The sequence below is a fragment of the Schistocerca serialis genome, chromosome 4 (genome assembly GCF_023864345.2).
Source record: "Schistocerca serialis cubense isolate TAMUIC-IGC-003099 chromosome 4, iqSchSeri2.2, whole genome shotgun sequence".
Taxonomy (NCBI): domain Eukaryota; kingdom Metazoa; phylum Arthropoda; class Insecta; order Orthoptera; family Acrididae; genus Schistocerca; species Schistocerca serialis.
Window position 1 is genome coordinate 550,522,556 of NC_064641.1, and position 24,702 is coordinate 550,547,257.

Below are 24,702 nucleotides of genomic sequence, written 5' to 3' on the forward strand. Positions count from 1 at the left end.
AGATCAGTCGTCGCAAATGTGAAATGCTGGCACATTAACATCCGGTGTAACCGGCGGAAGGTTGAATACTACATGCAAACAGGTGGGGGTCGTCAGTTTGTAGGATGGAGTTCCATGCCTGCTGCCCTTGGTAGGTCAGTACAGGGACGGTTACCACTGCTTGTGGATTACGCTGGGGTTGTCATCCAATAATGTCCCATATGTGCTCGAGTGAAGATAGGTTTGGTGATCGAGCAGGACAAGATAATATGTCGACACTCTGTAGAGCATGTTGGATTACAACAGCGGTACGTGGGCTAGCGTTATCCTGTTGTAAAATACCCCCTGAAATGCTGTTCAAGAACTGCAGGTGACATCACCAACCTGATGTACAAATTTTCAGTCAGGCTGCTTGGAATGGGATAACCACGAGAGCGCTGCTGCTGTCATACGAAATCGCACTCCAGACAATAACACCAGGCGTAGGTCCAGTGTGTCTAGCATGCAGACATGTTCGCTCCAAGGCCTCAGCCGACTTCCTACTAACCAACACACGGCCATCACTGGCACCGAGGCTGAACCAGCTTTCATCAAAAAGTACAACAGACCTCCGTCTTTCCCTCCCGAGTAGTCTCGTTTAACACCTATGAAGTCGCAAATAGCGGTGGTTTGGGTTCAGTGAAATGCACGCTACAGGGAGACCGGCTCGAAGCCAACCTTCAAGTAGTCGATTTGTAACAGTTCGTTGTGTCTCTGTGGTACCAACTGCGGCTCAAATTGCTACTGCAGATGCCGTGCAATGCGCTGATGCCATGCGGTGAACGCGATGGTATTTTCTTTCGGTAGTAAAAGAAACACAACACTTTAATAAGTTTTGTATGTTCTATAGCACTTTAATATTCGTCCCTACTTCCCAGACACCCTGTGTCATCGGTAGACCACTGCTACCAAAGGACTATACCGTCTGAGAGTGTTTAGAATTGGTTAAATTGTGACTGAACAGTGGCAGTATGTCGGCCGCATTGAAATCATTACACAGGCGCTTTGCCTGACCCTCCGTCGCCCCCCCGCCCCCTTGTGATACAGCTCAGTCTCTTGCTCTGTATGTTGATCGATGTATTTTATTATTGTTTCTGCGCTTGATGATGAACTTTTGGGAGTTATTTATACTGTGTCATTATTTGTAAATTTCTGCCAGGTCTAGATCGTCTTCACCGGTGTTGTCAACTCTTTTTTCTAATAGTACTCGGCTTTATAGCACTCAAAATTCCCTATACTAATATTCTGGTCGCTTATTGGCCAGTGACAAATTGTGGAAGGGTTTGTTACTTACTGTTCGCTGTGTTGCGTTATATTAAAGGAAGAGTTTTTAATGTTATTACATGGTTATTAATGTGTGTATGGTTTACTGGAAAGAGATTTGCAAACAGGAACTGGGGAAGTAGGCCAACGTCAAACTCTGAAGTGTAGTGTAAGTTCCACGTACAACAAAACCTTGCTAAGTAGCCATCCAATTTAATTACAATTCGGAAGATATGAGACAAAAGAACTGAATTAATCATTGAATTGGTAAGCATTGCTAATGTGATAACATTAATAAAAAGAACCAAGCTAATAGAGGGAATGAGCATATGGAAACAATTTAAATACACGCGATAAATCAAATAATTCAGAGCAAGCAGGAGCTAAAGCCTCAACAACAAAGAAATAACATAATTAGACAAAAATTTAGAAATATAAGGTCTGCCTTTTGCGCTTCAGAAACCACACACTGGATGTATTAAAATAATATTACAAAGAGGGTAGAGGTTTGTTTGAGAAGTAGTAATCACAGTTTAACATAGTTTATTGAAATGAAACATCATATTAAAAATTCGTCAAGAAATTTTCAAATATGATTTGTCGTTGCCTGTTATTTAATTATTTAACTTAATTAAATTATTATTATACTGAGTGCTGAGGCATACTGCAGTGATAAATCAAAAGGAAATCTTAGGCGCGTGTAGGAAAAGTTCGCTCATACACGATTCATTTACGCAAGAATAGAGATTAAAAGAATTCTGCCCATCGTAACAAGTCACAGGCAGAGAGGTTCATCTCTATCGCTGTGACTGAGTAATTGTGAATACGAATACTACGGAACACTTTCGGACAATTATCTTCCACATGAAACTAAGGTACGCTGGTGTGAAACACGCACTAATGCCGTGAATATTCAACTACAAAGCAAAATTACTAAGACTCGTTAAAACTTCAAGATCACAAATGTAAACCGAAAAGACAAAAAGAGCAATAAAATGTCAAGCATGATTAAGAATAAAACTTATTCAACATGGTACTGAAATTACACACAGGGAAACTACCACCACGCGGTATGAACAAAGATACCCAATCTTAAAAATGAAACGAAATGAAAAGCAGAAGAAATAAAACACACATGAGAATAGTTCATGCACACATTTAAATTAAAAGAGACGTCAGGCAACTGAGATTTAAATCTGCGATGGAGTAACGATCTTCGTACACCTGGTGTTCTGGTTACACAAAGCTGTTTCACAGAGGAAAACTGCACTGTAGTTCCTTCTCTAGATTGTCGCACAGATGACAAAATGGTAGATATCGAAATAGACGAAAGAGGGACAGAGAAACGATTAAAATCGCTCAAAAGAGGAAAGGCCGCTGGACCTGATGGGATACGAGATCTATGTTACACAGAGTACGCGAAGGAACTTGCCCCCCTTCTTGCAGTGATGTACCGTAGGTCTCTAGAAGAGCGTAGCGTTCCAAATGATTGGAAAAGGGCACAGGTCATCCCCGTTTTGAAGAAGGGATGTCGAACAGATGTGCAGAACTATAGACCTATATCTCTAACGTCGATCAGTTCTAGAATTTTGGAACACGTATTATGTTCGAGTATAATGACTTTCCTGGAGACTAGAAATCTACTCTGTAGGAATCAGCATGGGTTTCGAAAAAGACGGTTGTGTGAAACCCAGCTCGCGTTATTCGTCCACGAGACCCAGAGGGCCATAGACACGGGTTCACAGGTAGATGCCTGACTTCCGCAAGGCGTTCTATACAGTTCCCCACAGTCGTCTAACGAGCAAAGTAAGAGCATATGGACTATCAGACCAATTGTGTGATTGGATTGAAGAGTTCCTAGATAACAGAACGCAGCATGTCATTCTCAATGGAGAGAAGTCTTCCGAAGTAAGAGTGATTTCAGGTGTGCCACAGGGGAGTGTCATGGGACCGTTGCTGTTCACAATATACATAAATGACCTGGTGGATGACATCGGACGTTCACTGAGGCTTTTTGCAGATGATGCTGTGGTGTATCAAGAGGTTGTAACAATGGAAAATTGCACTGAAATGCAGGAGGATCTGCAGCGAATTGACGCATGGTGCAGGGAATGGCAATTGAATCTCAATGTAGACAAGTGTAATGTGCTGCGAATACATAGAAAGATAGATCCCTTATCATTTAGCTACAAAATAGCAGGTCAGCAACTGGAAGCAGTTAATTCCATAAATTTCTGGGAGTACGCATTAGGAGTGATTTAAAATGGAATGATCATATAAAGTTGATCGTCGGTAAAGCAGATGCCAGACTGAGATTCATTGGAAGAATACTAAGGAAATGCAATCCGAAAACAAAGGAAGTAGATTACAGTACGCTTGTTCGCCCACTGCTTGAATACTGCTCAGCGGTGTGGGATCCGTACCAGATAGGGTTGATTAGAAGAGATAGAGAAGATCCAACGGAGAGCAGCGCGCTTCGTTACAGGATCATTTAGTAATCGCGAAAGCGTTACGGAGATGATAGATAAACTCCAGTGGAAGACTCTGCAGGAGAGACGCTCAGTAGCTCGGTACGGGCTTTTGTTAAAGTTTCGAGAAGATACCTTCACCGAAGAGTCCGGCAGTATATTGCTCCCTCCTACGTATATCTCGCGAAGAGACCATGAGGACAAAATCAGAGAGATTAGAGCCCACACAGAAGCATACAGACAATCCTTCTTTCGACGAACAATACGAGACTGGCATAGAAGGGAGAACCGATAGAGGTACTCAGGGTACCCTCCGCCACACAACGTCAGGTGGCTTGCGGAGTATGGATGTAGATGTAGACCGGAAAAACTTACTGAACACAAAAAAATACTCAGGACTAAAATCTGAAAACTAAATGAAACCGTACTAGCAAATCAAACGCTTACACACTATCACAAATTTACATATTAACACACTCACCAGCGCCAAGTCGCTCTAAGAGTACCATCTTCACGCACCAAACGTTGACTCCCGATTGACAAAAGCACGATCGCCCTATAACGAACTTATCCCAAGTAGCTGGAAGAGACCAAAGGTGTCCTTTCCGCCATAAACTTAACTATTGTCGAATGAATACCGAAAGGACACAAATATCCTTACCTTGACTGAAAAACCTGCGTTCGCGACACTGTCACTACCACAACAGACAGCTAACTACTGTACTGCTACCACATAAAGGACAAACTCAACAGACACACTCATTCACTCATTCATACAGAGGATACAGAGAAAAAGAAAATTTGGAAGCAAAAATGTAGGTAACGTACATAGAACTGGGTGATTTCCGGAAAAGTAAATACTTTAATGTAGCTCTATACCACTGAATGGGGGCTAACAGAAAGTACCAAACAAATCAAATTCGTGTGTATTTTGTGTAAATAATATGAAATGAATCTAACAGATACAGTTCACTTTTATCTTAAAAGAAATATGCCTCTTTCTTAAACTGTTTATTGACTGGAAGAGTCGGTCCATGTTCTTACATTTTTGTATTTGTTTCTGAGATACCCTGCGCACGCCTAGTACTTGCTTAATCTGACAAGAGTGTATTGTGGCGCGTCCAGACTAGTCTGCGACGTTGGGGTTTGAGTCCTGTCTCCAGACATGCCATTGGGAATCGACTTGAGCAGTATCAATTTGGTATTATATTGTTAAAATACCGTGTTGAAATTTTATGGTACACAACGAGATAAAAAAAAAATTGTTACTATTACAAATGATGTTCAGTTTCTGTTGTCCAGTTTCCTCTCCTCAATAAACCACTGACGGCTGGCAGAGTATCAGATTTGTTTCTTGCATATATATGTGTCAATATGGCACCCAAGTGTCATAGCTCTTGAATGATAGATAACACTGAACTGATGACTAAATATACAAAGTAGACAAGAATATTGTAAATTTGTACGTGTTCCATGCTATAAGAAGCTTAGGCCATTCCAACTGTATTTCATTATTTGATGTTTTATCACGGATTCCAGTACGGATTATTTGTAGCCCGCTTACATGTAACGTGATTGGCACGTATAATATCCAAATGAGTCAGATCATGATGTGTTACTACGGTTTCTATTCGTTTATGCACTGCTAGAGATGAAACTATTATCTTTTTACTTGTTTAGCTTCTAGCATACATTCTTTTAGTCATCACAACTTAAAAGAATTGCCAAATACAGCACGGAATCATTTGACGTTCATCATATATACATCTTATAGCGTACATTCGTAAATTTCTCTTCAGACTGAAAATTGTACATGTTTTCACTTAGACTACACCCTCCCCTTATCCATCCCTGACCCCAAATTCCTACATGCCAAATCCCTCGATCGCGAAATCACAAAGTACGTCCCTCCACAAACCCCAACTTTCATACAGATCACCTCCTCAAAATCCCATGCATCACCATTGGCCCCAGTCCTCGTGGTCCCCCCCCCCTCCAATATTCCCCCCCTCCCCCCTCTCCCCCGCTACCTAATACACCATCTCCAAATCCAAATCACCCCAGCCTGCCTGCTGTCCTCCCACCCTATCTGTTATGATAAAGCAGGTTAAAGGAGAAGGTGGGGTCTCTGAACCGAATTCCTATCATGCTCACACGCCCCCCCCCCCCCGCCCCTCCACATATAACAATAGTTAGGCCCTGTCTTCCCTATGTGAGTCTTCAAAGTCTCCCCCACCATCGACAACCTCTTTACAAAGGAAACACTGATTTTAAAGCTCCATCATTAAGTCGAGTAATGCAGATCATTCCCATTCCCTCAGTCCTACTGTTGAATAAAGTGTCTTCTTTGTAATGATCACCTCACTCCCTATTGTAAAAATCCACCCCACCCATTTGTCCTCACTGTAAAGTCTCCCACTTCTTCAATCAATGTCTAAACCTCGCCTCCCTTCCCATTTGCAACACCTGCAATGATATGTATTCGACCTACTCCATCAAATTCAAAGTGAGTCCCTCACCCATCAAAAAAGAATTAGCTGTGCCCATTCATCCTATTAATCATCCTCTTCAAATCAAAAACTCTCTCCGCCAAACTGCTGAAGTCATCATCAGATTTCTCACCCCTGTACTCTTCCAACGACCACAAACCCCACAGCAAAGTTCCATCGCCACCTACTCTGTATTACACCTCAATATCCAAGCCACGTTTATTCCCAAAACCAAGTCCACTTCATCTGTAAACTGAAGGGTTGGGGGGGGGGGGGGTGGAGGGAAAGGAAAGGGAAGGAACTGATGTTATCAACTGCATCAGGTCATTGTGCGGAATCAGCGGAGACGAGTGAAAATGTGTGTTGGACTGGGACTCGATCCTGGGATCTCCTGCTTACTAGGCAGTTGTGTTAACCACTGCATCCCCCGGACACAGTGTTTATCGCAAATGCACAAAGAGCCTTAGCACACTCCCTGGCCAAGTCACAATCCCACCCAATGCCACCTGTCCACAGCCTCTGTCTATGTCCTCTGTGCTCGCAAATTTTTAGATTCCCACTGGCTGTCAGACATAAATGTGCATCTCCACAGAGGTTACGGATTCATTGCCCATCGATGTGAATCAATTGCATGAATGCATGGTATTTTTCCTTTCGTTTATATAGAAATGAACAGACACAGCACATTCATACAAGTCCATTTCCTCCTCCTCACCTACACAACTAACTCCCTAGACTCATCACGGTGTGGCAATAATGCAGCATCCTGTACCACAACATCTGCTCTCTACACACCAAGGAGCCCGTGTTAATACGTATCCTGTCCCAACACAACGTCTTTGCTGTCATCCTTAAAGAAACGTTCCTCCAACCCTATAACACTACCTGAACTTTTTCCTGTATCCTCCACACTACAGATAATCTCCTTAGTGTGGCCGGGAATGGATTTACCATTGAGCAATACATAACCTTTAATTAATACTCCCACTGAACACCTTACCCTTAGCCTCTTCTTCAAAACATGGACCGTTACCTGTGCTACTATTTGCATCCAACCAAAGAATACCATTCCCTACTACTTCCTCACACACTTCAGCCGTTCCTTTCCCACTAAATTGTTGCCACTGACCACAACATCTGTAGTAGATTACCAGCAGAACAGCGGGTTTGGTGTCAGATTACAGACTCCTTCGAAAGTCACGTTCTTCCCTTACCACATTGCACCCTTCCTGAAAGCAACAGCACTCCAAATATAGTCGTAGTAACTCCCTACCTCCTCGGACACTTGACTCCTGAAGCCCTTGATTTCATAGAAAGTGGCCATCTAACGCTCTCCTCATATCCTCATCTCCTTGACTGCCTACAGGAAAGTCCCTAGATATCCAGACTAGAAGCCACCCCCTCACCTTCCAGCAATCCAGCCACGGAGTTTCTGCAGCATACTTTGTCAGACGCTATATCCACCCACAGTCCTATCAAGGCAATGTGTTCGAGAGGCGCTGAGAGAGGCTTAAGCCGAAGCTTATTCCCGTGAATAGAGGGCCATTGGCGATGCCAAAGGGACACCAACTCCTGACAGACGGCGACCCAGAGATCATCGGAGGGAATATAGGTAATCGTGGGCTGAGGTACGAGGACTGCAGCCTTTGCAGCAGCGTCAGCAACCTCGTTTTCTGGCAGACCCACAAGACCAGGGACCAAAAGAAACATTACTCTGGCTCCACGAAGAATGAGCAAGTGACAGTTCTCCTGGACCCACTGCACTAAGGGATGAGCAGCGTACAGCGCACATAGACTTTGGAGGGCATTGAGTGAGTCTGAGCAGAGGACACAATTGGAAAGGCAGTGTCGCCGGATGTACTCCATGGCCTGATACAAGGCAAAGAGCTCGGCTGTAAATACTGAGGAGTGTGCCAGAAGCCGATGTCGAACGACTCGGGTGGCAATGATGAAGGCACACCAGGCCCCACAGTCGGTCCGAGAGCCATCAGTGTAGACAAAGGTACTATCGCAGAGTTCCATGGGAAGGTGACGAAACTGGAGGCGATAGAGGCTGGAGTAGTGTCCTTAGGAAGCGAATGAAGGTAAGTGTTAAAATGGGCCGCTTCGCAAACCCAACGTGGTGAAGGGTTCACATGCACTGGTAAAGCTGCAGGTAGTGTGAAGTTAAGCCGCCATTGCAAGTAGTGAAAGCGGACTCGAGGAGGTAGCACAGAAGAGGAACGAGCCCCATACTGACAGTCAAAGGAATCATCAAAGAAAGAGGCATAGGATGGGTGGCCACGCATGACAGACAAACTGCATGCATACCTGCTGAGGACAAAGTCACGGCAGTAGAACATCGGTAGTTCAGCAGCTTCAGCGTTCAGATTCTCAACTGGGCTGCTGTAAAAGGCTCTCATGGCCGAACGGATGCCACAATAGTGGATAGTGTTGAGACAGCGTAGGAAGGATGCGCGTCCAGACGCATAAACAAAGCACCCATAGTCGAGTTTCGAATGTACAAGGTACTGGTACAAATGGAGGAGGGTCAGTGTGCAGTGGACTGCCAGGTAAGACACATGGAAGGACCAATAGAGTTTCCTATCGAGCATGAACACCAGACTTTTGTAGTTTCAACGAACGGAAGGGCAACAGGCCCAAGATATAGCAATGGTGGGAGAAACCATTTGTGCCGCCCGAAATTCATACAGACGGTTTTGTCAGGGGAAAAGCGAAAGCCATTGTCAATGCTCCAGGAGTAAAGACAATCAAGACAGCGCTGAAGACGCCGCTCAGTGAGACAAGTCCCTGGAGAACTGCAATAGATGGAAAAATCGTCTACAAAAAGAGTGCCAGAGATGCCCTGCCAGAGACGGGCCATTATAGGGTTAGTGGCGATAGAAAAGAGGACGACGCTCAGGATGGAAAGCACACCATTTTCCTGGATAAAGGTGTCCGACATGGCAGAACCCACATGCCCCTTGAAAACCCGGTCTTGTAAACATGCCCGAAGAAAACAGTGCAGGCACCCACAGAAGCCCCATGTGTAAAGATTACAGAGGATACCAGCTCTCCAGCAGGTGTCGTAGGCCTTCTCCAAATCGAGAAACACGACCACAGTCTGGGATTTACATTGAAAACCATTCATTACATGGGTGGAAAAAGTAACGAGATAGTCAACTGCAAAAGGCTGAGCTCGAAATCCACACAGTGCAGTCGTTAGTAAATGTCGAGACTCGAGCCACCACACCAGCCAGGCATGAGTCATACGTTCCATCATCTTGCAAACGCAGCTGGTAAGAGAGATGGGGCGGTAGCTAGAAGTAAGGTTTCTGTCCTTACCGGGCTTAGGTATTTGCATGATGGAGGCTTCCCGCCAACGTCGTGGAAATGTGCGCTCTTCCCAGATGCAGTTGTACATGTTAAGCAGATAGTACTTGCCCTCAAGAGAAAGTTGCTACAACATCTGATTGTGGATGGTGTCTGGCCCTGGGGCGGAGGATGGGGATGAACTCAGAGCATGTTCGACCTCCCTCATAGTAAAGACGTCATTTTAGCACTCACGATTCGGAGAAGAGGAGGGTATCGCCCGAGCCTCCACCTCTCGTTTCCGATAGAGAAACGCAGGGTGATAGTGAGAAGAGCTCGATACTTCCACAAAATGGCGGCCAAAGGTGTTGGAGATAGCAACAGGGTCCACAATAACATCGTCTGCTACTGTCAGGCCGGAAATTGGCGAATGGATCTTGTTTACAGAGCCGACGGAGGTTGGCCCACACGTCAGAGGAAAGTGTGGAACTGATAAAAGAACTAGTGAATGGATTCCAGCTAGCTCTTTAGCTATACCGAAGGACGCGACGACACTCTACACGCATCTGCTTATAATGAATGCAGTTTGCCAGCATAGGGTGGCGGTTAAAAACACGGAGAGCACGTCTGCGTGCACGAATTGCTTCGCGGAATGCCTCAGCCCATGACGGGACTGGGACACGACGAGGTAGACAGGAAGTGCAGGGGATGAAACGTTCTGCAGCAGTACGGATAACATTTGTGAGATATTCGACCTGGTCATCCCCACTGGGGAAATCTTGGTCTTCGAAGGTCGTCAGGGTGGAGTAAAGCTGCCAGTCAGCCTTAGGAAGCTGCCATTTAGGTTGGCACACAGATTGGGTAGGGGTCAGCAAACGGACAGCACACAGGAAATTGTCGCTCGAGTAGGTGTCAGGAAGAACAGACCACTCAAGTCGATGAGCAAGCTGGGCAATGCAGAAGGATAGGTCCAAATGTGAATAGGTGTGCGAGGAGTCGGAAAGGAAAGTGAGTGCTCCAGTGTTAAGGCAGAAGAAGTTAAGTTGGTTAAGAAGGTCAGCCAAGCAGGGCACCTCTCCGACAGGTCCTGGGAGAACCCCAAAGGGACTGATGTGGATTAAAGTCACCGAGTAGCAAAAATGGGGGAGGTAGCTGACCAATAAGTTGAAGAAAGTCTGCTCTCATGACAGCGAATGATGATGGGACATATATAGTGCAGAGGGAAAAAGTCAGGTGGGGAAGGAGAAGGCGAGCTACCACAGCTTGAAGATAGGTAGTCAGGGAGATGGGTTGGCTATGAATGTCATTCCGATGAGCAGTATGACGCCCCCATGAGAGGCAATGCCGACCTCAGGGGGATGGTCGAAATGAATCGGTAAGGAATGTGAAAGATCAAAGTGATCGTGAGGGCGCAATTTCATTTTCTGAAGGCAGCGTGTAAGGGCATGCTGCGACGCTAAAAGCAGCTGTAAACCTTGTTTGTGGACAAAAATCCGCGAATGTTCTATTGGAGGAGAGTCATGATGAAAAGATGCTGGGGTGTGACCTTGGCGGCTGCCGAGTGGCAGCTGGGAAGAGGTGTTACTACAGGGCACAGAAGCAGGAGGAGCCTGCTCCATGGGGTCCCCAGAAGCATCAGCTTGCTTCTGTGGTCGGTCTGCGGAGTCCAACGCCGAGAGACGGTTCTTGGTGCGCACCGGCGACAAGGAGGCTTGCCGGGCTAAGGTATCACGTGCCGACACCATCGAAGAGGATCTTCGAGGTGGCGCAGGAGAAGACCGTTGCCTTTGGAGGACTTCTTCGAGCCCTTCCTGTTAGATAAGACTCGGGTGTTGTTTGGCTGGAGGGACGGAGGAAGTCTTCACAGGAGTAGTCCTTCTGTCATTTCCGGCATACCGTTTGTGTAGCAGGTGGTTTCGCAACTTGAGGCGAGAGTTTGACGGCTTGTTGCACAGCTGGATTAGGGCATGGCGATGCTTCCTTGACACTGGGCGATTTTACTACCTCAAAGCTGAATTGTAGGTCGCATATCAGTGTGGCTATGTCCTTCATAGGGCAAGGTATAACAGCAACAGAGCTATAGGTACCAGACGGGAGAACACAGGGTTTGAGACTAGCCAATAAATTGCGAGCAACTAGATAAGGTACCTTTTCCTTTACCTGGATCTCTTGCACAGCTCACTCATCAAGATACACCTGAATCTCCGGAGAGGAGGCGGCATGGCCGCCGCTGCAGTTCATACAGGGGGCAGAAGAAGGTGGATAACCGCCCTCGTGCGCATCCCTACCACAGGTGACACATTTGGCTGGGTGTCGACAACACGTTATAGTGTGGTTAAAACGATGACACTGGTAGCAGCGCATTGAGTTCGAAATGTATGGCCGGACAGTGATAATTTCATAGCCTGCTTTGAGCTTGGACGGAAGCACCACTCTGTCGAAGGTGAGAAAGAGAGTATGGGTAGGCACTAAGGAGGAATCTGCCCTTTTCATTAGACGATGATCGGAGAGGTAAGATTGTATTTTGGCCTCAGTTTAGATCGTCGAGCAGCCGGGTGTAAATTACACCACTGGAATAATTCAAAGTTCTGTGGGCCTCGAACAGGGTAACAGTGGAGAAGCGAGACAGCAAGCAGTTGTTGTGCTTGAGAATCAGAAGTGGTCTCCGAAAGCAAAGTGTCATTCCCTAAACGAGAGCAGGATTTCACAGGGCCAGCAATTGCATCTACACCTTTCTCAATAATAAGCGGATTTACTATGGCGAAGGACAGACCATCTTCAGTACGTGAGACCACGAGGAACCGTGGTGCAGCGGGAAGGGTGACTTTGAATAATTAGCCTCGTTCCGTTTACGTTTTGTAGAAGTTGAGTGGAAATATGATTGACTTATCGCGGGGAAATCCCCCACGATTGCCAGCGTCTCTGATGCCGCGCTCATTCCAACTGTCCCCCCCCCCCCCCCCCTTATGGCATTCGAAGAAAGAAAGCGATCATTTATGTCGCTAAACGCACTCATCTGCCCAGGGGCCGCATATGAAGCGTTGTTCATCGTTGTCCAGAGTGAATCGCATGGAGTCTGGATGGGGTGACATTTTTACCACTAACTGCTAGGTATCACATTGCACGTGTCTCTGTATCTAAGGAAACATGCTGTATCGATCGCCATACTACTTTCCAACTGATATGTGAATGCTTCCCGCGCGTTTTCAGGTCTGGTTTCCAGCATAGCCGTCTGAACGTAACTGTACTCTATTAAAAAAAAGTGCGTATGTGGTTGAGTGACTGGGAAAGGTGCAGGCCTCAACTGGTGTCATTCGACAACCTGGTGCTAGTTCTTCTATTAAGATTCGTGTCCGACAAGTCTGATGTCGTCTCCACAGTTTCAACATTGTACTACCGCTCGGTTATGAACATGCCAACAGCAAGTCCAACCCTGCTGAGAGGGAGGGTAAGGGCGTCGTGTCTTACTTCAATCAGTAGACCTGCACTCACGAAGGAACCAAACGAAATTGGCTCTGAGCACTATGGGACTTAACATCTATAGTCATCAGTCACCTAGAACTTAGAACTACTTAATCCTAACTAACCTAAGGACATCACACAACACCCCGTCATCACGAGGCAAAGGAACCAAACGCAGACAGTATTTGTCGTGTTGTTATTACCGGCATTGGGAGTACTTGAGCATACTGCGGAATTCGTGACGCTAGGTAGTTTTTAACATAAGTGACCCGCTGGTTCATGCCTAATGCCCGTGTGATGTTCCCTTTGACGCCAGTCCGGACTAACTGTAGTAGTCTCTTATAGTTTTACGATGCTGTGCGACATATGTCATGGGTGAAAACAATATCTAGGCGTTTCAAGATATCCACGAGCCGTAAGGTTGCTACACATTCTTCCGTTAGTCCAACACCAATATTCATCGCTACAGACTTGTCTACATTTATAGTGCTGTTTCATATTTGCGTATCCAATCTAAAGTCACATTCATATCGTTTTCATTCTGTACTATCAGCACCAGGTCATCCGCATATGACTTGCACGTCAAAGTGTATCATCGCAAAGTTAGTCCTGTCAAGCGGTGCTATAGGCCACAAAGTAATGGATCGAGAGCCAGTGCGTATAACGTCGTAGATAAGAGACATCCTTGTCGGACCGATCACGCTACGACGAGAGATTTGGTCGTACGTCCATTGACGAGCGCTTTGGAGGAGGCATTGCTGAGTATCCGCATCACGACAGTGATAAATGGTCGTGGAAATCGCATGTGTGCAGGACGTCTGCAAGATAGGTATGACTTACTCTATCAAACGCTTGATCAAAATATATTGCTGCAAAAAAATATAGTGCTGCACGGAGTCGGCACGTCATTGCTAGGGCGATCAAGTCGCGATATTCAACAACAGCCGTCTGAATGTTGTTATTTCCGCCAAACGAAGTTTGATCGAGGCTTGCCGCTAATAATCTGGTCAATATTTTAAAGTCGCAGTCGAGGAGCGTCAGTTGTTGGTAGTCCCGTATCCGTGTACCACCCTGGGGTTTGTGTTTAAATGTTCAAATGTGTGTGAAATCTTATGGGACTTAATTGCTAAGGTCAGCAGTCCCTAAGCTTACACACTACTTAAGCTAAATTATCCTAAGGACAAACGCACACACATCCATCCCCGAGGGAGGACTTGAACCTCCGCCGGGACCAGCCGCACAGTCCATGACTAGCGCCCAAAACCGCTCGGCTAATCCCGCGCGGCTAGTGTTTGTGTATCGGGATAATCAGCCCCTCCACAAAAAGCCGGCGGTAAGGGCACGTCAGAGCACATTAATTCGTGGCAGATCGTACTCCACCGTGGTGCTATCACATAGCTAAGGGTACTGTAGAATTCCAGAGGGAGGCCATCTGTTGCTATGCAGGTGCGTTAACCCCAGCGCCATCCGAGACGCAGCGTTAACGCAATTGCGCGGACTATCTTGGTACTTCTCACAGACAATCTACATTCCCACCGAGCGCCACGAATTCGCAGTCCCTGTCAATTTACTCACTCTTCTCTGCACTGAAAGAACAGACACAACGCATTCATACGAAGTATAGCTATCTACGTGTCTATATCTTCATTGCTATTCGTACAGCGCAGCGAGTTGTCACAAATGTGATTCACAATACAAGCAAATAACTAACAAAGTCCTTAAATGCGTAAAACTATTTACATGCGTGAAAAACACACAACACCTCATTCCAACGTATCCCTTTCATTGTTATTCGACGCGGATACTCTATTAAATTACGACTAAGTTCATTTTTGAAGTTAATCCTGGAGATACCAATCGCCGTTTTGCTATATCAACCATTCAGGACCAGTTCTTCAAAATAGATAAGGGTCCTTCTAAATACTCTCTTGGTGCAAAACGTTTGGTTACACAATATTCAGACTGTCTGTGAACGACATGAGGATGAACGTGTACCATCGCAGTCGTAGTTGGAACTGCTTTCAACCCTCAGTAGCCTACCATGATACGGCGCATCTCCATCGCCATTCAACATCTTTATTAATGCCCAACTGTTTGTCACTATGCCCACCCACATCTTACCGTCGACAACGCAGTTTCCTGAAATGTTCATTCGATGTAAATGGACGCACAGTAGAAAATTAAGTGCAGAAGGAGGGGAGCGCATGGCTGCTACGCCATGGTGTCGTAACTGAATGTCAACGTGGGAGGCCTGAAGTACAAAGAAGCTGGGAGCTCGTCTCATCATAGTATGAGAGAGGGAAGCCAAGAACAACCGAATCAGCAACTTGACAACAGTGCAAAGCAGAACACAATGATCTACCGTAATGAGATTAAATGTAGTAACTTCACTCAGGACGTAACCGTTTTGAAACCCGGAAGTTAAACATTGGAGCATCCGAGAGCGTTCAGAAAAGGAGAGTACATGCGGTTGCCAGTGTGGTGGGGGAGGGGGAGATTGCCATCATCACCTGCTACTAACGCTGCTACCTCTTCCAGCTCATTCTTAGAGTTGGACTATTCTATCTGCTTTACGGATACAAATAGAGGACCAGCTGTATTGACTTGCTGCGTACTCTGGTTAATTCAACATCTGTCTACAAGCTACAGCCAAATTGCAGTCCACTGACGGAAACTTATAGCTGTCCAGCCGAGGAGGGGATTTCTGATCTGCAAGCCACAGTCTTCTTCATCTTCTGAGGATGGGGCCCAAACCCATCGTTCGTGGCCAGCCGGTGTGGTCGAGCGGTTCTAGGCACTACAGTGTGGAACCGCGCGACCGCTACGGTCGCAGGTTCGAATCCTGCCTCGGGTATGAATGAGTGTCATGTCCTTAGGTTAGTTAGTTTAAGTAGTTCTAAATTATAGGGGACTGATGACCTCAGAAGTTAAGTCCCATAGTGCTCAGAGCCATTTTTTTTGTGATCGATACCAGTTTCCTTAGAACAAGATGTACTGAGATTAAACTAGTGTATCGCAACGACTAAGTAAGTCATAAGTCTGGGAGTTAACGCCGAAGCTCCACGGTGAACATGTAATAAAATGGAGAATGCTCTGCATTATTGTAACAGTTCTTTCACTAAATGTAACTGGGTGTTCTCTCTTTTGATGCTAGCCAATTGTCAGGATGAGCACTACTGCAATGGGCATTTAATTCTAAAGCATTATGTCAGGATGCAAATACTAAATAAATTATTTTTTCTCTCTTAACAACAGGTGGGCAGGGTGGATTCTTCCTTGGCTCGGGTATGAGGTAGAATGAAACAGCATTTTTACATAAGATAAGTTTTATTCAAGATTTGTGCAACTGTTTCCTTACTCGATGTTCTGGCTCGAAGAGCGGCAGCTGTGTCGTTTGCGAAGCCTTCTGCTGCGGCAGCGGCGGCGTCTGATTCTGCGTGGCAGTGTGTATCTCGTGGCGCTGTCTCGCCCAGTTGACTGGAGACGCGCAGCGCGAGGTGGCCCGTTTAATTACTGCGAGCGAAGTCGTGCCTCGGATGGTGATACCTTGGATGTGGCGTCCCAGTGTTTCTCTTCTCTAAGCGGCCGCGTGTGTTGTGCGTCGGCCAGCTGAGCGGTGCGGCGCAGGAAGGCCAGTGTCCCGGACTCGAACAACGGACTCCCGCTTGCCAGTCTTCGGCTGTCAGATCTTCATCCCAGCTCACAGGTGACTGCTGATGTGAGGCCGTCTCCTTCCCGTCCTCACGAGTCACCCAGGTGCGTAAAAATCAGACTTCAAATACCTTTTAACTTCTGTCTTCTGGCGCCGAGGCTGCTGCGTGCTATTCCATTACAGCGGCGGACTTGGTGCGTCTGTGTATGATGTAGTCTCTTCTTGCATGACGGTCTTCAGCACCGAAACTGACTGAAAACTACTGCTACTCTCTTCTCTTTTCTTCATCTCTCGGGCCCACTGCGTCTCGCATATTTATTCACTTCAGTTTACTGGAGGTGAACGACTTCACGGACATTACCTCTTCTGTCACGTTGAAAAGCTTCTCGAAGAATCTTCTAAACATCGGTTATTGGCTCTTGGAATGTAGGCGAGGGCCTTTGATCACATGTGACGACTGAGAAACACGTGAGCCGGTCATTGCCTCTTCTGTCACGTTGAAAAGCTTCTCGAAGAATCTTCTTAACGTCGGTCATTGGCTCTTGGAATGAAGCGAGGGCCTTTGCTCACATGTGACAACTGAGAAACACGTGAGCCGGTCGGGTGATGCCCTGACGGCTGAATCGACAGCGTCCGCTTATGTGGAACTTGCTGACTTCATGGTCATTGTCTCTTCTGCTCTGCTGTTCTGCCCGCTGTTTGCCAGTGTGTAATTCTTCTAAACTAAACTAAGTTTTTCATTTATTTTCTAATTTCTACTTCACTTTGATTTCACTAATTTATTTACTTAAGTACCACTCAACATTATCTACAACTGTATCTCACTGCGTGTAAGAAAATGTAGAAAAGTAATCATTTCAGAAAATCTGCCTACAACAGATTACAGAAATCAAGGTGAAATTCTTTTTTAAGAATTCTTTTTTAAGCATATATGATATGAGATAAGGCACAGTGCACAGACTACAGCTCAAGATAAGAAAAAGTCAATAGGAAAAGGAGCCAACGGGTTTATCATTTGACTTTGAAACGGCCGAACACGATACCACTGCATATCAGAAGTAGTTTCATACTGTAAATAGATCTCAAAAAGTTTACAGTTCATCTTTTAAGTAGAGTCAGATATTGTTCATTTGATCTGCATTTACGATTAGTAACAGAGACTGCTAAAGGCTCTTAGTGTGTTTTACAATCATTACTGATCAGAGCCGTTCAAAGCCGATCGTCCATAACGGAACAAAAAAAAAAAAAGATGAGCGTATGGCATCGCTGGCCGGGAAGCCCCATCCGGTGAAGCTCGGCCGCCAAGTGCAAGTCGAGTTTCAGTCGATGCCACATTGGGCGACTTGCGCGCCGGGGATGAGGATGCAATGATGATGAGAACAAGAGGACAACACAACACCTAGACCGCAAGTGGAGAAAATCTCCAACCCGGCCAGGAATCGACCCAGGGCCCACTTCCATGGGAGACTAGCACGTTACCACCCAGCTAAGCAGGCAGACAAGGTACAAGAAAGTTGTTGAATCCAGTAGTGTGCATATAATCTTAAGTGGACAGACGCAAACAACCAATTTTCTTTTGTTCTGAGAGCCATCACAATGCACTTCTGTCAGTTATTTACTCACAACCGTTGCGTGATCCAGTCGCTCGGTACCTTTCTTTTGCTTGCACTTCTTATTTTAGTCACAAAATGATATGCTTCCTTATCATTAATTTAATAACATTAGTATGATTAACATGTTATAATATGGCTCTCCAGCCTGTACGAGTTGTATAAACGATGTGTTCGTCTTATGACTGTGAGCGTTTTTATTCTGTTGTTGGGATTCCAGTGATACACCACTCTGAAGCTTGCTTAGCTTATATCCGTACTGTGACATGGCATGGAATATTTATTTCCGATAATTACATAACGCAGAAATTGTAATAGCATAAGAAGCAACTTACAACTACAAGCGGAAAATGACAAGATTTATGTCATTACGATTGTTTCATTTCTGTTCTTGTATTACTATGCCACTTACTGCCATATACTACGTTCCTACATATGATAGTGATTTTTAGTAATCAAAGTATGAAACAAAAATATGTTTCTCTACATAGCGGTTACTTTCGATAGTTCTTCAAGTCTTCTGTCAAGCTATTTATCTTCTTCGAGGGAGGACTTTGGCATCCTTTCCTGTGAAAAGCTGGAGACAGATATTTCTCCAGCAATTGTTAGTGACACGTTTTGTCTTTCTTTACGTACCTTAGATACTCGCTTTCTCGTGTAATACTGTAAAGAGTACCTTCCATAAGTGAATACCGCTTTCCATTGTGTTCATGGCATTAAAACATGTTGCAAAGCAACTTTCTCTTCTAGAAACGTTACACCTTCGTCGAGGACTTACTGAGTACGGAGAGACAGCTTTTTGTTGATTCCAAGTTAATACATCGCTCATAACAATTTCGTTAGAGGGAAACATAAAGAAAAGTCGTGTAGCGATGTAGCTTTAAAGAAACCTATCCCTCATTGTCTTCACTGTGCAAGAAAGAATATTGGCCTCACTTGCATCTTTTCTGAGTCGATGACAACGACGAATAACAAAAGCAGTTACTCTTTGCGTTGGTATTGCAGATGAAAAGGAAAGGAGGCAGTCAAATCCGACGATGTCTCGCAGCACAAATGATTTCCGTTCCATTGTACAGGCGAGTACTGAGACGAGTCTTGGAAAGATGTTACATCTAAATTCCTTCATAATTATTCTCCAACTGAGCAACTGATCCACCTCAAATAAACATTTCATCGAGAGACTTGAGTGAAATCTCCGAATAACTGGGTGGAGACTATAGTATTTGGAGATTCTATAAGAGGAACATATCTTCTTTAATGTCATGCCTTTTCGACACATAACATTCCCCAATGGTTTGGAGGTCTCTCTTTATTCGTTTCAGAGGTACACAAAAATGAACACATATACAGTATATACAAAGAGAACTATACAGTATTCACTCAGAATTGGGCAACTTTCATTGCATTGCGTGTTGCAGACATTAAATCCTTCATGCTACAGCTGGTTGAGCATGAGTTGCATTTGAATAGATGCCGGGTTGTCTGCAATTCATCACATTCGCACAGTGTTGTGTTGGCATTTGGCAGTTGGAAGTTCCATTTAAGGAGATTGTCCCTCGATCTTGCGACTTCAGTCCATAGCCTGTTCAAGGACTTCCTGATGACCCACTTCTCCATGTGTTCAGGCGGCAGGGATTCTTGTGGTGTCATCCAGTTTGACAGGTGTTTTCATCCTTCTTTCCACTTGGCGAGTCGGGTAGCCGCAGCTGATCCTTCTAAGGGCTGTGAAGTTGTTAGGAAACTCTACCTGGACTTCAGTCTTGGCTTGGCAGGTTGATGTCCAAAGAGTGGATGGGAGGTCATTGTATTTGATTTATGCCTCTCTTCTGATGTCACATGGAGAAATCCCTGCGAGACACTGAACATTGTCCATGGTGGTTGGCCTTAGGCAGCCTGTAACAATCCTACAGCTGTCATTTAAGGCTACATCAACCTCCTTTCCATGTACTGAATTGTACCACTAGGCTAGCAAACTCTCCTGCAGAATAGCATAAGGCAAGAGCTATTGTTCTTAATGTTTGTGGATGTTTACCCCAGTTCGATCCTGCCAGTTTCCGGAGAAGGCAGTTTCTGGAGGATACTTTCTGCTTCAGCTTCAGACAATGCTCCTTGTAGGTCAGTGTACGGTCGAGAGTGACACCCAAATATCTGGGGTGGAAACAATATTCTAGTGCAACTATCTCAAGTTTCCTGTCAGCTTGTTTATGTTTCACATGGAATGAACACACTTGCGTTTTCTTAGGATTGGGTGCGAGTTGATTGTTTTCATAGTAAGTACCAAGCTGTTGTAGAGCGTGTGCAAGCATTATCTCTACATCTTCAAACCGGTTGCCCTGGGCAGCAAGAGCAAGGTCGTCAGCTTGTATGAAACCTTTGCATCCTTGAGACTGTGGTTGATCGTTAGTGTACACATTAAATAAAATAGGTGACAGTACACTTCCTTGAGGAGACCGTACTTTTGAGTTCTCCATCGGCTGTGTTTTCCTTGGAAGTCCACAAAAAAACGTCGACCCTGTAGGAGCGTTGCAATTATCCTCTTCAGCGCGTAGCCTTTAGTCAGGTTATAGATTTTGTGCAGTAACACTCTGTGGTTTACGGTATCAAAGGTTTGGGGGTAAGCCCATGTTGTTTATGTATAGTTATCTGGTAGGTAATTGTACACTGCTAGATAAACTTCTCTTCTACTACCGACAAAAATCAGGATGATGGGCTTTCCATTTATCCACATGACTTCGAACTGTCTACGTTCGCGTCACCACACTTTAGCGACCACGACATTGCAGGCATGTTTGACAACAGGGACGTTTGGATAGAAGGCGTTTCGCGAGGCGGGTCACTAGCAAGTTTTGTCAATAATAAGCATCGAATTAACCAGCTCGACAGCCCATTCACTAGAGACCGTCCACTGTGTTCTTCTCTTACATTGGCGTCATTTGGCTGCGGTATGGAGGTGTATGGGGTGGTCATCCTACTTTCTTTTGCTTTTGAGTAATCAGTCTTGTGTGTCATGCCGCCCGCCACGAGTTCCTCTCCGGCACCTTTTCATTTCAGATTAGGTCTTGCACCATACTTCCTCAATTATATTTTGAATATATTCCAATATTTGTCGAGCGCTACACTTTTAACTTCTACTATTCCCTATAGTACCATGGAGATTTTCCCTGATGCCTTTAACCTATCAACCTGTTCCTTCTCCTTCTCAGTCTTTTTCCGTAAGTCTCTTTCTTCAACAACTCATCCCTTATCTTACCAGTCCACCTGTTGCCCAACATTCTTCAGTGGCACCATATCTCAAACTCTTCGATTCTCTTCCGTTTCTGTTTTCCCATAGTCCAAGCTTCACCACCATACAATTCTGTGTTCCTAACGTACATTCTCATAAATTTATTCGTCAAATTAAGGCCGATGTTTGATACCAGTAGACATTTCTTGCCCACGATTTCCTTCTCTATTTGTGATATCCATTTTTACGCCCTCCTTCCTTCATCCGTCATGGGTTATTTTGCTTAAAAGGCAGCAAAATTTCATAACTTCGTGTACATCGTGATCAGAAACGACGTTAATTTTCCCGCTATTCCTACTTCCGCCACTTCTCATTACTTTGTCGTTATTCATGGTTCAAAACAGGCTCTGAGCACTATGGGACTTAACACCTGAGGTCATCAGTCCCCTAGAACTTAGAACTACTTAAACCTAACTAACATAAGGACATCACACACATCCATGCCCGAGGCAGGATTCGTACCTGCGACCGTAGCGGTCGCGCGGTTCCACACTGTAGTGCCTGGAATCGCTCGGCCACTCCGGCCGGCATTTCCTGTTTCCTTAAATAACGTAACTATCCGGCGAACGGTCCGGACATTTGGATGATGCCGTCCAGGATACCGAGCAGCGTACATAGCTCACTCCCATTGGGCATTTTGATCACAATAGCCATACATCAACACGATATCGACCATTTCCAAAATTGGTAAACGGTCTATTTTAACGCAGGTAATGAATCACGAAGCAAATACCGTCCGCACTGGCGGAATGTTACCTTATACGACGTACTTATACCACGTACTTATACGCTATTACAGCGCCATTTGTCACAAAGCGAAAAAAGTGGTCCAACTAAAATATTCATATTTCTTTACGTACTACACGAATATGTAATAAAAAATGGGGGTTCCTATTTTAAAAAAACGGACTTGACTTGATATCCGTTTGACCTATGGCAGCGCCATCTAACGGGCCAACCATAGCGCCATCTGGTTTCCCCCTTCAAGCTAGACAAGTTTCGTCTTTGTAGTTTTATCGTTTGATGCTTATTTCGTGAGATATTTGGCCCGGTCACTATCAATGGACCACCCTGTAGATTCCGATACAATGAAGACCCAATACTCACACCTCGAGAGGAAAGGGGCGCGCGCGGGAAAAGATATTCCTTTCCGATTAGGCTGCTGAACCTAGTTACTGGTCCCCCCCCCCCCCCCCCCCCGGGCTAACAGTCTCACACGATGCCTTCTTTCTTTGATATTTACTTAATAAAACCCTTTTGTCCGTGAATAGTAATAATGCTTCTGAAGCGGAACGAACAGTGTGATAGAAACATGAATTAATCAACAATCAACAAAATGTACACCCAGACCATATTTCTGCGTCCCCTTTCGGGTTGAAAGAGCAAAGTTACGCTACCGAGCTGTCTGACGCGTAGCTCGCGTAGACGTGGAATACTAAAATAAATTCTTAAATTATCTGGTTGTCATGTCATATAAAGTCAGCTTTCACGATGTGTGAACTCTTCCACTCGTTTTATGTTCCAGAAGTAATTCGAGAGACCAGTCTTGCATATAACGAACACATTGGAGAACTACTGTGGTTGAAGGAGAGGTACCAGGACGCTCTGCATTTCTGTACGGACCGCCAGAAGAGATGAGTGGGTGGACCGCCTGCTGGCAGGGCCTCGGCCTCGTGGTGGGAGCTCTGCTGGCCGTCTTCAGCTGGCTGTGGATCACTCGGCCACGCACCAACGCGCCCGGGCCCACTCCGGTGCCGCTGCTGGGAAATCTTCCACATTTCTGGCGAAAGCTGCCCATTGTCGTGAACGAGTTCAGGAAGATGCAACGTCAATATGGCGACGTCTTTAGGTATTTAAGCTCTTAAGCGTCAGACTGCTACCGTGTAATAACTTGCCGGCGCTATAGAATCATTTGACTAACTGTACTCCGAATGTACTACAGAAACGAAAGTAATATCGGATGTGCCCCCGAGGAAGACCAATACGGTATGTAACGTTTTCAGTATACATATGGAAACACCGCGAAAAATATCTGCTTCAACATAAATCCACATTGTGTAAATTGGAAGGCTGGAAGAAAGAAAAGGGAAGGAAATCAATTTGTGATATCAGCTACATCGGAAATTTATGCGAGTGAAAATGTGTGTCGGGGCGGAACTCGAACTCGGGATCTCTTGATTACCAGGCAGTTGAGTTAACCACTTTGCCATCCACACATGGTGTTTATCACAAACGCATAGTCTCACATAGCGCCACCTATTCGCATATCCCTTCCATGTCCTCCATATTCGCTATTTTAGGTTCCCTGAGGACGACGAACGATTTTATGCACTGCACCATGCCCGAAAGAGAGGACACCGACCATTAATATAATTGACTCATCTCGATGGGCAATGAATCCACGATCTTCAATGTTGACGAACAATATCGTTGGACCTCCTGCGGGAATCTACACTACTGGCCATTAACATTGCTATACCAAGAAGAAATGCAGATGACAAACGGGTATTCGTTGGACAAATGTATTATACTAGAACTGACATGTGATTACATTTTCGCGAAATTTGGGTGCATATACCATGAGAAATCAGTACACAGAACAACCACCTCTGGCTGTAATAACGGCCTTTATACGCTTGGGCATTGAGTCAAACATAGCTTGGATGGCGCGTACAGGTACAGCTGCCCATGCAGCTTCAACACGATACCGAGTTCATCAAGAGTAGTGACTGTCGTATTGTGACGAGCCAGTTGCTCGGCCACCATTGACCAGACGTTTTCAGTTGGTGAGACATCTGGAGAATGTGCTGTCCAGCGCAGCAGTCGAACATTTTCTGTATCCAGAAAGGCCCGTACAGGACCTGCAACATGCGGTCGTGCATTATCCTGTTGAAATGTTGGGTTTCGAAGAGATCGAATGAGGGGTAGATCCACGGGTCGTAAAACATCCTAAATGTAACGCCCACTGTTGAAAGTGCCGTCAACGCGAACAAGAGGTGACCGAGACGGGTAACCATTGGCAAACCATACCGTCACGCCGGGTGATACGCCAGTATGGCGATGACGAATACACGCTTCCAATGTGCGTTCACCGCGACGTCGCCAAACGCGGATGCAACCATCATGATGCTGTAAACAGAACCTGGATTCTTCCGAAAAAATGACA

The 24,702-nt window shown here is 45.4% G+C and overlaps 1 protein-coding gene across 3 annotated transcripts in view; it reads left to right on the forward strand.

Moving 5' to 3' along the window:
* The window catches only part of LOC126475277 (cytochrome P450 4e3-like), a 95,527-nt gene that overhangs the window by 6,018 nt on the left and 64,807 nt on the right, over positions 1-24,702 (forward strand). For 2 of the 3 annotated variants that reach the window (XM_050103031.1, XM_050103033.1), the window contains exon 2: positions 23,062-23,385. In XM_050103031.1, the coding sequence (XP_049958988.1) occupies positions 23,171-23,385 (215 nt within the window). In that variant the 5' untranslated portion in view covers positions 23,062-23,170. The remainder of the gene's footprint in view (positions 1-23,061; positions 23,386-24,702) is intronic. The other variant, XM_050103032.1, reaches the window with a different exon arrangement.